The sequence below is a fragment of the Saccopteryx leptura genome, chromosome 2 (genome assembly GCF_036850995.1).
Source record: "Saccopteryx leptura isolate mSacLep1 chromosome 2, mSacLep1_pri_phased_curated, whole genome shotgun sequence".
In the NCBI taxonomy this organism is placed as follows: Eukaryota; Metazoa; Chordata; class Mammalia; order Chiroptera; family Emballonuridae; genus Saccopteryx; species Saccopteryx leptura.
Window position 1 is genome coordinate 217,834,910 of NC_089504.1, and position 13,566 is coordinate 217,848,475.

General features: G+C 46.5%; 2 protein-coding genes across 2 annotated transcripts; both read right to left on the reverse strand.

The window, feature by feature from the left end:
• Positions 1-5,583: 5,583 nt before the first annotated feature.
• LOC136393305 (keratin-associated protein 12-1-like) lies at positions 5,584-5,904 on the reverse strand. The gene has a single exon (XM_066365921.1). It carries the CDS (start codon positions 5,902-5,904, stop codon positions 5,584-5,586), a length of 321 nt encoding a protein of 106 aa, XP_066222018.1.
• A 3,294-nt stretch (positions 5,905-9,198) lies between these two features.
• On the reverse strand, positions 9,199-9,735 carry LOC136393306 (keratin-associated protein 10-12-like). Its single transcript, XM_066365922.1, has one exon. It carries the CDS (start codon positions 9,733-9,735, stop codon positions 9,199-9,201), a length of 537 nt encoding a protein of 178 aa, XP_066222019.1.
• Between the last annotated feature and the right edge of the window lie 3,831 nt (positions 9,736-13,566).

Genomic DNA, 13,566 nt, shown 5'->3' on the forward strand with positions numbered 1-13,566 from the left:
TGTAGCCTTAAGCAGCCAGCTTCCCAGCAAGTCTTCTCTGCCTTCAGAAAATGGATCTTTTCTCCCAGGAGGCAGCCTAACAGAAATGCTTGCATCAAGATAGATGTGAAAGGTGTTTGTAATCACATTGCCATAGCAACAACAACAACAAAAGAGATAAGATAAAGCCATAAATAGAGGAACGATGCTATTTTGGCATGTCTGCATAATAAAATACTACATAGACATTAAAAAAAAATGAGGTAGGTAGATCTACATGTGTGGACACAAGAAGTCCTTGATATTTTACCAAAAGGGGCAAATTAAGCACGTTATAATAAAAATTTATGTGTAGAAAGACATGTATGGGGTTCTTTTGTTTTTGTTTTTTTTAAAATAAATAAATTTTTATTTTAATGGGGTGACATCAATAAATCAGGGTACATTTATTCAAAGAAAACATGTCCAGGTTATCTTGTCATTCAATTCTGTTGCATACCCATCACCCAAAGTCAGATTGTCCTCGGTCACTGTAAAGCCAGGAGCCACGGCCAGGGCCACTATCACAGCAGCCTTCTGGCCCATGCAGGTTCGCATTGGATTCGGACAGTCGGTAAAGAAACAATGGAGCCAAAAACTGGTGGGCCATAGTCTTTAATCCTAGCTTGCACCCGGCCGGGCAAGTAAAAACATACACTGGGCTCCAAAACCCAATCACATTCAGTGCTCACAAAGCCACTGACTTATCCGAGTTTCCTAGAATCAAAGGTTTCTAGCTCACCAGACTTATTCACCTCTGTTCCCCATCGCCTTCCTTATCCCAAATACAAACTCTACACAAACTGGCATCTCACTCAGCACTCCACCATCTTGGCTGCTTCTCCTGGCCTCCTCCACGTGGCCTTTCTCTGCTCTCCTCTGCTCTCTCTTCTAATGATAATCTCAGGAACCAAGAGCCTAAACTCTCGTTCTACCCTCATTTTATAGTGTAGCTTCACAACCTCTAATCCAATATATAAAATAGGGAAGTCTCTAATACAAAGTTACTTCTCTGAGGCATGATTAGATTGTACCACCCCACATCAAAAAGGGTGGGAAAGGCTTAATCCAAAAACCAAGCCCCAGGCTACAAGGATTCTCAACACACATTAATATCATCTGGGCGACGGCCTCCATCTTTAACAAAGTGAACATAATACATTTTATCTGCCCAACAATCCACCCCTATGCTCACTTTACTACCCACAGTTTACATCACCAGCTTTCCTGTGTGTAAAGCCAGGAGCCACGGCCAGGGCCACTATCAAAGCAGCCCTGCCCATGCAGGTTTGCATTGGATTCGGACAGTCGGTAAAGAAACAGCGGAGCCAAAAACTGGTGGGCCATAGTCTTTAATTCTAGCTTGCACCCGGCGGGCAAGTAAAAATACACACTGGGCTCCAAAACCCAGTCACATTCAGTGCTCACAAAGCCACTGACTTATCCAAGTTTCCTAGAATCAAAGGTTTCTAGCTCACCAGACTTATTCACCTCTGTTCCCCATCTCCTTCCTTATCCCAAATACAAACTCTACACAAACTGGCATCTCACTCAGCACTCCACCATCTTGGCTGCTTCTCCTGGCCTCCTCCACATGGCCTTTCCCTGCTCTCCTCTGCTCTCCCTTCTAATGATAATCTCAGGAACCAAGAGTGCAAGCTCCCGCTCCGACCCCATTTTATAGTGTAGAAATCCAACTCTTAATCCAATATACATAATAGGGAAGTCTCTAATACAAAGTCACTTCTCTGAGGCATGATTGGATTGTACCACCCCACATCAAAAAGGGTGGGAAAGGCTTAATCCCAAAACCAAGCCCCAGGCTACAAGGATTCTCAACACACATTAATATCACCTGGGTGACGGCCTCACGTGGGCAGCGCCTATTTTTAACAAAGTGAGCATAATACATTTTATCTGCCCAACACTGTGCAAGGAAATTAGAACATTACACAGATTACAACAGCAAAAATCATACAGTTTCAACAATTACAAAGGTACATTTCACCAGTCTCTCAGCACTTAGCCCAAAGTGCAAAATGTCCTCGGCCTTCTTTCTAGCCATGGGAAAAGCTTCCCGGGGCAGGGGAGTGCTTCCAGCAAAGCCACCCCCCACCCCCATCAGGGTATTTCACATTGTCCAAAATCCGTAATCCGTAAATCCATCCAACAAAGGAGCCAGTGCCCACTCCGGTCGGTCGTAGTCCGGGAAATCAGTCCACGCACATGGGTCGTCAGCCACCCCCTTCATCCCTGCTGTCCTGGCAGGTCTTACACTGTCCCAAAGAGGGGCACATGGCAATGGCAGTCAGCATTTCCATCTTGGCTCTGGAGAGCATGATAGCGTCCATCCTATGTCCCCAAAATCGCAGACCTACCAGGGCTGTAGTAGGTGCTCCTTCCAGCTGGGCTTCCATCTTCTGGAGACTGCAGATCACAACTCCAGCCCAATTCTCCTCATCCTCCAAAGAGGAACTGAAAACACCAGCTCCAGCTGCCGGGCTCGAGCCCCGGGCCGCTGCCGCCTTCTGCTCCGCAGACCTTGCAGCTCCGGACCCGGCCTCAGCTTCAGCCTCAGCCTCAGCCTCAGCCCCGGCCTCCTGCCGCTGCTGGCTCTCTGCAACATCCAGGGCAAGCTGCAACTCACGAACCTCTGAATCCTCCTCCAGTGTTTGCTCCATTTCCAGGCGAATCTCGAACACCTGGTTGGCCTCCTCCTCCAGCATTTCCTCCAGCTCCAGGGTCAGCATCGGTTTCTCCTGCGTTTGCTCCATCTCCTTCCACTGCTTGGTTTGCAGGTCCCGGGCAGCCTCTTGCACAGAGCTCTCAGTTTCCTCACACATGGCTGTAAAAGTCAGCCAGCCTACAATCCCCAAAAGGACAGCCATGGGGAACCCTAACACTAGCCAGTCCTCTACTCCACCATTCAAAGGCTCCTTGCCGATCTGTATCGAATCCTGCCGATTACGCCAAATGTAAAGCCAGGAGCCACGGCCAGGGCCCCAGGCTACAAGGATTCTCAACACACATTAATATCACCTGGGCGACGGCCTCCATCTTTAACAAAGTGAGCATAATACATTTTATCTGCCCAACAGTCACCTTCTATCTAGTTTTCTTTGTGCCCCTCCCCCTACCCCCTACCCCTCTCCCTCCTTCCCCCCCCCCCCAAACCACCACCCTCTTGTCCATGTCTCTTAGTCTCATTTTTATGTCCCACCAATGTATGGAATCCTGCAGTTCTTGTTTTTTTTCTGATTTACTTATTTCTCTCTGTATAATGTTATCAAGATCCCACCATTTTGTTGTAAGTGATCCGATGTCATCATTTCTTTTGGCTGAATAGTATACCATGGTGTATATGTGCCACATCTTCTTTATCCAGTCTTCCTTTTTTTTTTTTTTTTTTTTTTTTACAGTGATTAAAGCTTTTAAGCAAACTCTTGGCCAATACAGCAAGAATCCAAAAAAGAGTAGTGGCCCCACCACCATGCCAAATCCCTGAAAAATGCAACCCAATCCCAGTTCAGTCTGTTAGGAGCTGTCACAAGGAGCAGGAGTCCAGGAAAAGTCCACATCCAGGAAAAGTCTTCATGGACATGTGTGTTTTTTATACTTAGGTAATATATATACTGCAGGCATGTATACAAGCTTGAGATATTAAATCATAAACAGTGCTAATCTAGTCTACTTGATTTATTCTGATTGTCTAAAAAAATAGATTGTTGATCTGTTCAAATCAGAGTCCAAACAAGGTTTGCACAGCAGGTGGGTAGTGCTTCTCTTAGGTCCCTTCTGATTTACAGTAATTCTTAGAGCATTTATTTGGTGAGAAAATCCAGTTATTTGTCCTGGATTAGGTTATTTGTGTCTTTAAGGTGTTGTTTAAAATATTTCTTCACCTCCTGTATGTCCAACAACTGCCTTCTGATTTCTCTAAGTCTCTCTTCAGCTGTGTCTAATATTTTGTTTGACTTTGCCACTGAGTTTTTAATTTCCATTACTTGATTTTTTTTTATTTCTAGAAGTTCTGTTTGTTTTTCTCAAATTTATTTCTTCCTTCTGTCTTTGTAGACTCTCATTTTATTCTCATATTCACAATTCTCTTATTTCTTTAAATATATTAACTTTTTAAATAGTCACCATTACATATATTATGTCCATAGGACTTATTTTATAACTAGAAGGACTTATTTATTTTATAACTAGCAGGTGCTTTCGAGCGTCTTTACCCATGTCACCCCCCTGCCCGTACGCTCCTCTAACAACCCTCAATCTGTCCTCTGTCCTTGTGAGCTTGATTAATTCTTAGATTCCACATATAAGTAAGACCATACAGTATTTGCCTCTCTCTGTCTGACTCATTTCACAATTTACTGTAGTTTTTGTCTGAGGGCTGCAATATCTATCTGGGTCATTTTGAGTCCAGTTGTGTTGACTGTTTTTGCCTCTTAAAAATGGATTATTCCCTGCTTTTCTGTATGTCTTCTAAGCTTTGACTGACTGGCAGACACTACGTCTTGACGGAAATGGACACAAGCGGTGTTTCCTCCTGGAAATGGATGTGCTTCTTCTTCTGTCTGGGTGCGTGTGGGAAGGTTTGAATTAAGCTGCTCAGATGTTGGCTCTATTTCCATTTCATTGTTATTGTGAGGACCTTCAGGGCACCAAGACTTCAGGTTTCTTCATGGTGGGCTCCCTGTGGCTTATGCATAGGGAGAGGGCTGGGGCAGAGGGTGGGCAGGGTTCTTGCTCTGCTCTGAGTTTTCAGCTGCCCCTGTGCCTGGCACACAGAGGACCTCTGCCCGCATCTGCCTTTCTCCTGTGGAGACGGAGGCTGCTCGTGTAGCCGTGCTGGCTGGGCTGAATCAGGGACAGGAGGGCTCTGTCATCCCTGCCCAGGATCAGACTGGAGCAGGCCCTGGGGCTTGGAGGGCAAGCCTTTCTCAGACTTCCTGCCCCCCCCCCCCCGGGATGGCAGACTCCGCTTTGTATGTGTGGGGGTTTCTGTGAGAGTTTCCTGCCCTCCCTGTTGTAGTGATCCTTTGGGGTACCCCGTGAGATCTGGGGCCCAGGCCTGTTCTCTGTCCCCCACTCAGCAGGAGGGAAGATTTTCCTCTGCCCTTTCCCACAATGTCTTGGGTGGCGGATGTGGGGACGGCACCTTCCCCACCCCTCCCCCCATCAAGGACACCCCCACCTTCAGCTGAGCTTTCCGCCAAGAGCTCTTTGAGGAGAGGCTGCTGTGCTTAGGGAGGTATCCAACTTCAAAAACACGTGAAGGCAGAATAGAGGGACAAGCCGCATCAATAAAGCACAGTTTATTTGCCTCACACCAGGTGAGATTTCCTGCTGGAGACAGAGAAGGACGCTGAGCCCCAGGGCTTCCCTGAGGGTCACCAGGGATCCAGATCACCCCGCCACATTCTCGTCCTGGGGTTCAGAGGGGTTGTTGAAAATGCTTTTCATCTGCCACGTCCAGAACTTGGAGGCCTGCTGAGGCCATTGTGGACAGACAGGTGGGCCCACGTCTGCACTCGGAGCAGCTGGGTAGGAGATACGTGGTCAGCAGCAGGAAGGGGTCCAACAGGAGATGGGTCTGTAGACCAGGGTGGGGCAGGAGGGCTGGACGCACCCAGAGGACTGGCAGGAAGAGGCCACACACATGACAGGTTTGTAGCTCACAGGCAGGCACACAGAGGACAGGCAGGAAGGAGCCATGCATACAATGGGTTTGCAGTTCACGGGCACGCAGCAGGACACCTGGCAGCTCACAGGCATGTACACGGCTGCCTTGCAGCTCACGGGCCGGCACACGGAGGACTGGCAGGGGCTGGGCGAGCAGCAGCCAACCTGGCAGCCTGTGGAGCAGCTGGTGTGGCACATGTTGTCTTGGGGCTGGCTGGTGTGGGACTGTAGGGCAGTGATGTCTGCAGGCTCCTTCCCTGGCAGCCTTTATACCCAGGCTGTGGGCGTCCCGGAACACAGAAGCACGACTGTTGACTTCCTCATGGCTGTTTCCGCCATGTTCCCAGCATCTTCTTTCCTGGGATGCACTTCCTATGTTAGGCTCCACCATAAATGAACTTGGCTTTGAGGCCAGGTTGCCCTTCTGTAAACAGGGTATTCTGGTTTGACTACATGGGGCTCATGTGGTTTTCCAGACCATTATTGTGCACAGAGCACCCTGATTCGACTCAGAGTACTGTGTTTTTTTAGTCAGTTTTCTCTCATGCCATCAATGAAGATTGAAGGCAATAACGTAGTTTGAGCTTTTATTCTGCACAGGAAACATTAAGGCCAGAGTCTGCAAACTAAAGTCTGCAGCGTGAGTCTGGCCTGCTGCCTGTTTGTAAATAAAGTTTTATAGCAGGGGTCCCCAAACTACGGCCGGTGGGCCACATGCGGCTCCCTGAGGCCATTTATCCGGCCCCCGCCGCACTTCCAGAAGGGGCACCTCTTTCATTGGTGGTCAGTGAGAGGAGCATAGTTCCCATTGAAATACTGGTCAGTTTGTTGATTTAAATTTACTTGTTCTTTATTTTAAATATTGTATTTGTTCCCGTTTTGGTTTTTTACTTTAAAATAAGATCTGTGCAGTGTGCATAGGGATTTGTTCATAGTTTTTTTTTATAGTCTGGCCCTCCAACGGTCTGAAGGACAGTGAACTGGCCCCCTGTGTAAAAAGTTTGGGGACACCTGTTTTACAGGTTGCAGCCTTGTCCATGTCTGCGGCTGTCTAGGGCTGCTTTTGCACAAGCATGCTGTGCAGTTGTGGGAGAGACCAGGTGACAGCAAAGCCTGAAATGCTTACTATCTGCCTTTACAGAAACTCTGCCCACTCCTGCCTTCTACTGATCCATACAGAAGTTTATTGTTTACGCAGCAAATACATACTGTGTGCTGGCAGTGGAGACAGTCTAGCCTCGTGAGCCTTCCCGGGCAACGAGTGAGTGGATGGAGAAAGGAAAGCACGAGGTGATTCCAGGGAGGGCTGGGTCCCAGAAAGGAAAACAGGTTCAGCAGAGAGAGAGTGGGTGGCTGGGGGCCCCTGCGAGGAGGCAATGCTGAGCTGCACTGGGTGCCATGAAGGGCTCAGGATGGTGTGTGTTCCAGGCAGAGGCACCGTGGGCTGTGAGGACACTTTGCAGAAATGGCCATGCTCCAGGAGTGGTGGGGAATCGACTGACATCATGAGTTGTAGGTTGCTGGCTCTCACGTGTGTTGACATCCCTGCATCTCACCTTCCTTGGGTTAGGAATAAGGTAGAACCTTCTTCCATGTCTTTTGAATTCTGTGCTAGGAAGAGTTTGTCAAGACTTTTGTCCCTTTATTTATAAAGATGGTCATATTTTTCTTAAAATTTGAATGAACAAATAACAGATACAGGTTTTGAATAAATTTGGGCAAGCTGAGGGATTTAAGAGTCGGGTTAGGTTTATGAACCAGCCATTTCCTCTTTAAAGGCCCTCTTAGGGTTTTTGCTCTGCCCCCTTTTTCCTGCGTAGAGCTTTTCTGGGGTGAGGGTGAGACTTAGAGGCTCCTTCTGGGGAGATGCCTTTGTCCCTGGTCCCATCTGCTGGACCTCCATTGTTCCCCTGCTCCTATGGTCCTCCTTGGTCTGTTCCTGATGAGGGGATAAGGGATAAGTAGGTAACCTAATGCTGCTTGGTTGGCCTAACTCAGGGGTCCCCAAACTATGGCCTGTGGGCCGCATGCGGCCCCCCAAGGCCATTTATCTGGCCTCTGCCGCACTTCCGGAAGGGGCACCTCTTTCACTGGTGGTTAGTGAGAGGAGCACTGTATGTAGCGGCGCCGCAAAGCACTGCGTCTCTCACGTACAGTACTACTTCCGGTGACGCGGGACGCACGCATCACGGCTCCAGAAGCGCGTCATATCACTTGTTACGGCTAGAAGTGACAAATATGAAACCGGACATTGACCATCTCATTAGCCAAAAGCAGGCCCATAGTTCCCATTGAAATACTGGTCAGTTTGTTGATTTAAATTTACTTGTTATTTATTTTAAATATTGTATTTGTTCCCATTTTGTTTTTTTACTTTAAAATAAGATATGTGCATTGTGCATAGGGATTTGTTCATAGTTTTTTTTTTATAGTCCGGCCCTCCAACGGTCTGAGGGACAGTGAACTGGCCCCCTGTGTAAAAAGTTTGGGGACTCCTGGCCTAACTCATGTCTTGACTCTATAACCAGTCGTCCACTGAGGCTGCAGACTCATCCTCCCCCACAGTCCTGAGGGTTTGTTCACCGGTGACTATTTGCGCTGTGCCTCCTCAATCAGACCTTGAAACTTTGAGCAGAGCAAATGATGTCTGAGCCAAGTTTTGTACCCCTTTTGGGACCCAGGGGGTCTTTCTGATGCTCAGAGCATCAGCTCCTGTGTCAGGACTGGCATGTAGGCAAGGCACGCCTTTATGTGGGCACCTCTCTCCCAGGGAAGTCAGTACAGTGCTAGGAACTGGACTGTCAGTTTCTGACCAACAGGGTTTCTGCTGCGCCCCAACTCACCCTTAACCTGGACAGGCAGGGGGACTGGTGTGGGTAGGAGCCCACATCCATTAAGGATCTATGCCTCGAGCACCCACACTGCCTCCTGGGCCCAGCCTTGGAGGGCTGTCCACTGCAGGGAGGGTGGGCCACTGGGATCAGAAGGGGAAACGAGTGTGCAGATGGCATCCCTGTCAGATCTTGTGGCTCAGCTGCTCTGAACTCAGATTTGAGAACAAGTCTTTATTTTCTGGCTTCTACCAGACGGGGCACCCACAGCCCAGATTGGGAGTGGTAGAGAGGGCTCAAAGGAGGACAAAAATGCAAATGCATATTTTTCTGCACAAACATTTTATTGATTATAGCACTTGGCCTTTGTTACATGGAAAGTAAGCTCTCAGTCCTACGAAGTAGGCTCCTGGAGGTCCCAAGTCCACCCCAGTGAAGGATTTGTGGGTCATCTCTTTTCAAAAAGGGATGGACAGCACGTTCAAATCTGCATTAGGCAGCAACTGTGTGTTCACTGATGGGAGAGAAAAGGTCCTGGCACCAGCAGAGGGGCTCCAGGGGCTCCTAGGAGAGGAGAACTGTGTTCAGGAGCAAGGACAGCAACCTGAGAGGCAGAGGATCGAGCTGGGCAGTAGCAGAAAGTCTGGGCTGTGGTAGAGACTCAGCAGGCAGGGCGGGGGCACATGGGGCCGCAGAGCAGGGACATGCAGGAGGCTGGGCGGCAGCAGCTGGGCTGGCAGGAGGAGACAGGCACACAGCAGGCAGGTCTGCACACAGGGCGGCAGATGAGGGACACACAGGAGGAGGGTCTGCAGCAGGATGAGGGGCAGGGGGTAGGCTGCCAGCACGAGGGGACTGGGCAGGGGGCGGTCCCAGAGCATATGGGCACACAGCACACAGGCTTGCTGCAAACAGGTGTACAACAGACTGGCATGCAGCAGATGGGCTTGCAGCAGATAGGCACACAGTAGGCCTGCTGGCAGGGGGTGGGAGCACAACAGGTGGGCTGGCAGCAGCTGGAGACACAGCAGGTGGGCTGGTAGCAGGTAGGGACGCAGCAAGAGGGCTCACAGCAGCTCTCTGGACAGTTGTCCACCTGGCAGGAGGAGCTGGTACAAGAGTCACAGGAACCTGGCAGGCAGGTGCAGCTGTCATAGCTCAGGTCACTGGAGCAGGCGGACAGGGTGGATGCGGCCATGGTGGGGCAGTGGTAGTGGAGGTGAGCTGGGAGGAGGTTGTGAGTGTGTGTGTGTGTGTGTGAGGTGCTTGCTCTGTGGGCTTTTATATCCTCCTTGGTGTGTGGTGCCCCAGCAGGAGGCTCCCACGCCTTACCTTCCTTGTTGGTGTTTAGACTGGTTTGCAGGAGAACCTTCATTAGTTCTGGTTTATTTTCTATAATTAGTTTTTACTCATTGAACTTGTGAGTATGTTGCAGGACTCTGTTTTCCCATCTGTTCTTTTTCTGGCTCCAGAAAACTTGTGAAAAATATAAAGCAAGTTTTTGCTGAGTGACTGCCTCAGGTTCTAACATCACATTCACGGAAGCAGCTGGTGTGAGATAAATTCAGCGCCACTAGCAGCCCTCTGTTACACCAGCTGTGTCCATGTGAGGACATGGCAGAAAAGATACCCAGCACCATTGCAGCCCAATACATGAAGTGTCTGAGAAGACTGTTAAGAGGGTCAGACATGAACAAAATAATAAACTTGACCAAAAACCACACACAACATATGTTCACCGGGGACTTGAGAGAGTCATGAGCAAACACTCAGAATGATGTTGTCCTCCACTCTCCCGGGTCAGTCCATCATAGGTATAATTTAAATCAAACCCCAAAGGAAATTTTTTTTTTGACAGAGACAGAGAGAAAGTTAGAAAGAGGGACAGATAGGGACAGACAGGAAGGGAGAGAGATGAGAAGCATCAGTTCTTCGTTGCGGCATCTTAGTTGATCATTGATTGCTTTGTTATATGTACCTTGACTGGGGGGCTCCAGCAGAGCGAGTAACCCCTTGTGCAAGCCAGCGACCTTTGGGCTTGAGCCAGAGACCATGGGGTCATGTCTATGATCCCACAATCAAGCCAGCAACCTCACACTCAAGCTGGTGATCCCGCACTCAAGCCAGATGAGCCTGAGCTCAAGCCGGTGACCTTGGGGTTTCAAACCTGGGTCCTCTGCATCCCAGTCCTACATTCTATCCACTGTGCCACTGCCTTATCAGGCAGAAAATCCTTTTAGTATACAAATTGAAGATCTTAAACTGCCAGAAAATATTTGCACTATGCATGATAGATGAAAGGTTAGCGTAAAAATGAAAAAGTCCTTACAACCAAACCAGGGTAAGATACAAAACAATAAAATACAAAATTCAAACACTCAAATTTCCTTAAGCATATGAAAAGCTACTTGACTTCATTAAAAATTCAAGTTTCTCATCCCTGGCCGGATGGCTCTGTTGGCTGGAGCATCATCCCAAAACACAGAGGCTACCAGTTTGATCCCAGGTCAGGGAACATACAGGAGCAGCTTGATGTTTCTGTCTTTCTCTTTCTCTCTCTTGCTGAAATCAATAAATTTAAAAAAAATTTTAAATAAAGTTCTCAGATTAAAACATGGATGTCCCATCCATAGGATCAACCATGATTTACAATGCCGACAATGTCCGGAGCTGCTGAGGGTGGGGGCCTCACTGTTAAGAGTGTACAGTATATGATAATTTACCATTTTAACTATTTTGAAAGATATAATTCAGTGGCATTTAGTACAGTCACAGTGTGTGCAACCACGACCACTCTCTCGTTCCAGAACATTCTCATCACTAAGAAGGAAACCTTGTATTATTAAGCAGTCTTTTACTGTCCCTGTCAATCACCACTCTGCTTTCAGTCCCTATGGATTTGCCTGCTCTGCACATTTCATATACAAGGAATTATATAATATGTGACCACTTGTGTCTGGCTTATTCCACTGAGCATAATGTTTTCAAGGTTGATCACATTGTAGCGTGTGTCAGAGCTTCATTCCTTTTTATAACTGAATAGTATTCAATCCTGTGGAATATACCACATTTTATTTATCCATTTATTAATTGATGGACAATTGATTTGTTTCCACCTTTTGACTAATGTGAATAATTATACTACGAACATTGTTGTACAAGCTTTTGTTTGAACACCTGTTTTGAATTCTCTTGCATTCTCTAGGAGTGGAATTGCTGGGTCATATGGTGGAACTGCCAGAATGTTTCCACAGCAGCTGCATCATATTACATTTTCACTAACAATCAACGAGGATTCCAGTTTCTCCCTGTGCTCGCTGACATGTTATTATTATTTATTACTATTATATTATAGCTCCCCTAGTGGGTATGAAGTGGTATCTTATCATGATTTTGATTTCCATTTCTCAGATAACCAAATGATACTGGGCTTCTTTTCATGTGCTCATTGGCCATTTGTATATCTTCTTTGGATAAAGGTCTATCAAAGTGCTCTGGCCATTTTTAACTGGATTGTTCGTCTTTTCATTGCTGAGTTATAGGTGTTCTTTATGCATTCTGGATAATAGGTCCTTATCAGAATTATGATTTGCAAATATTTTTTCCTTATTCTGTGGGTTGTGTTTTCACTCTCCTGATGGTGTCCTTTGATACCTGACACTTTTTAATATTTATGAAGTCAAATTTATCTATATTTTCTTTTGTTGATTATGGTTTTGGTGTTCTATCTAGAAACTACTGCCAAACCTAAAGTCATGCAGATTTAGTCTTAGAATTTCTTCTAAAAGTTTTATTCATTAGCTCTTATATTTAGGTCTTTAACTTATTTTGAGTTAATTTTTATATATGGTGTGAGGTAAGGTTCAACTTCATTCTTTAACATATGAATACCCAGTTGTCTCAGCACCATTTGTTGAAGAGATTATTCTTTCCTCTTTGAATGGTCTTATACCCTTGTTGAAAATAATGCACAGAGAGAGATGTGTAGTAGAATTGAGCACCTGAAACCTGTATAATTTTGTTAGCCAGTGTCACCCCAATAAATTCAACTGAAAAAAAAGAAAGAAAATCAATTGATCATAGTTATATAAGTTTATTTCTAAACTCTCAATTTTATTCTTTCCTTGATCTATATGTCTATCCTAATGCCAGTACCACTGTGTTGATTACTGTAGTTTTGTGGTAAGTTTTATTTCTTCTTTTCTAATTTAGAGGTCTTTTATTTCTTTTTCCTGCCTAACTTCTCAGGTTTGGACTTCTAGTACAGTGTTTAAAAAAGTGGTGAAAATAGTCATCCTTGTCTTGTTCCTGATCTTAAGGAGAAAGCTTGCAGTTTTTCACCATTGAGCATGATGTTAGCTGTGGGTTTTTCATAATGTCCTCTGTTATGTTGAGAAAGTTCCCTTCTAGTCTTAATTTGTTGAATGCTTTTATCATGAAAGACTGTTGGCTTTTTTTCAGATGATTTTTCTGCATCAATTGAAATGAGTGTGTGGGATTTTCCCCTTCATTTGATGAATATGGTGCATTTCGTTTATTGGTTTTCATATTTTCCACTCTGGCATTCCTGGGATCAACCCCACTTGGTTGTGTATAATCCTTTTAATATGCTGTTGGATGCATTTGATTGTATCAAGATCTCAGGGTCCTGAATAGTGATCCTTCCACTGGAGCTGCCACAAATTCCGTGTAGCATCTTTTCCTACCTTTGATACTTCCAATACCATATGGCCGGCTGGCCCAACAGGGACAACTTGCTCTGGAACCAGAACCTACTGCTGAATCCTCTCTTACTTTAGGCTTCATTCAAAGCTGGCAGCCTTTCTAGCACCTGGTATATGGGTCAAAGTCATGTTCCCAGATGGAGAGTATGTGTTGTTATCTTCAAAATACAAAGACACCTGTCAGGCATCGTGCCCCCTTCTGCATGGTGTTTCCCATAGGGCACAATAATTTATTCTTGACTTTGGAGAGAACGTTGCAACATGCCCCAGGATACTTCTAAAACCTGTACTCTTGTGGCAGACCT

Coding starts and splice junctions, on each gene's coding strand:
- LOC136393305 (XM_066365921.1), bottom strand. CDS start 5,904: ATGTGCCACACCAGCTGCTCCACAGGCTGCCAGGTTGGCTGCTGCTCG.
- LOC136393306 (XM_066365922.1), bottom strand. CDS start 9,735: ATGGCCGCATCCACCCTGTCCGCCTGCTCCAGTGACCTGAGCTATGAC.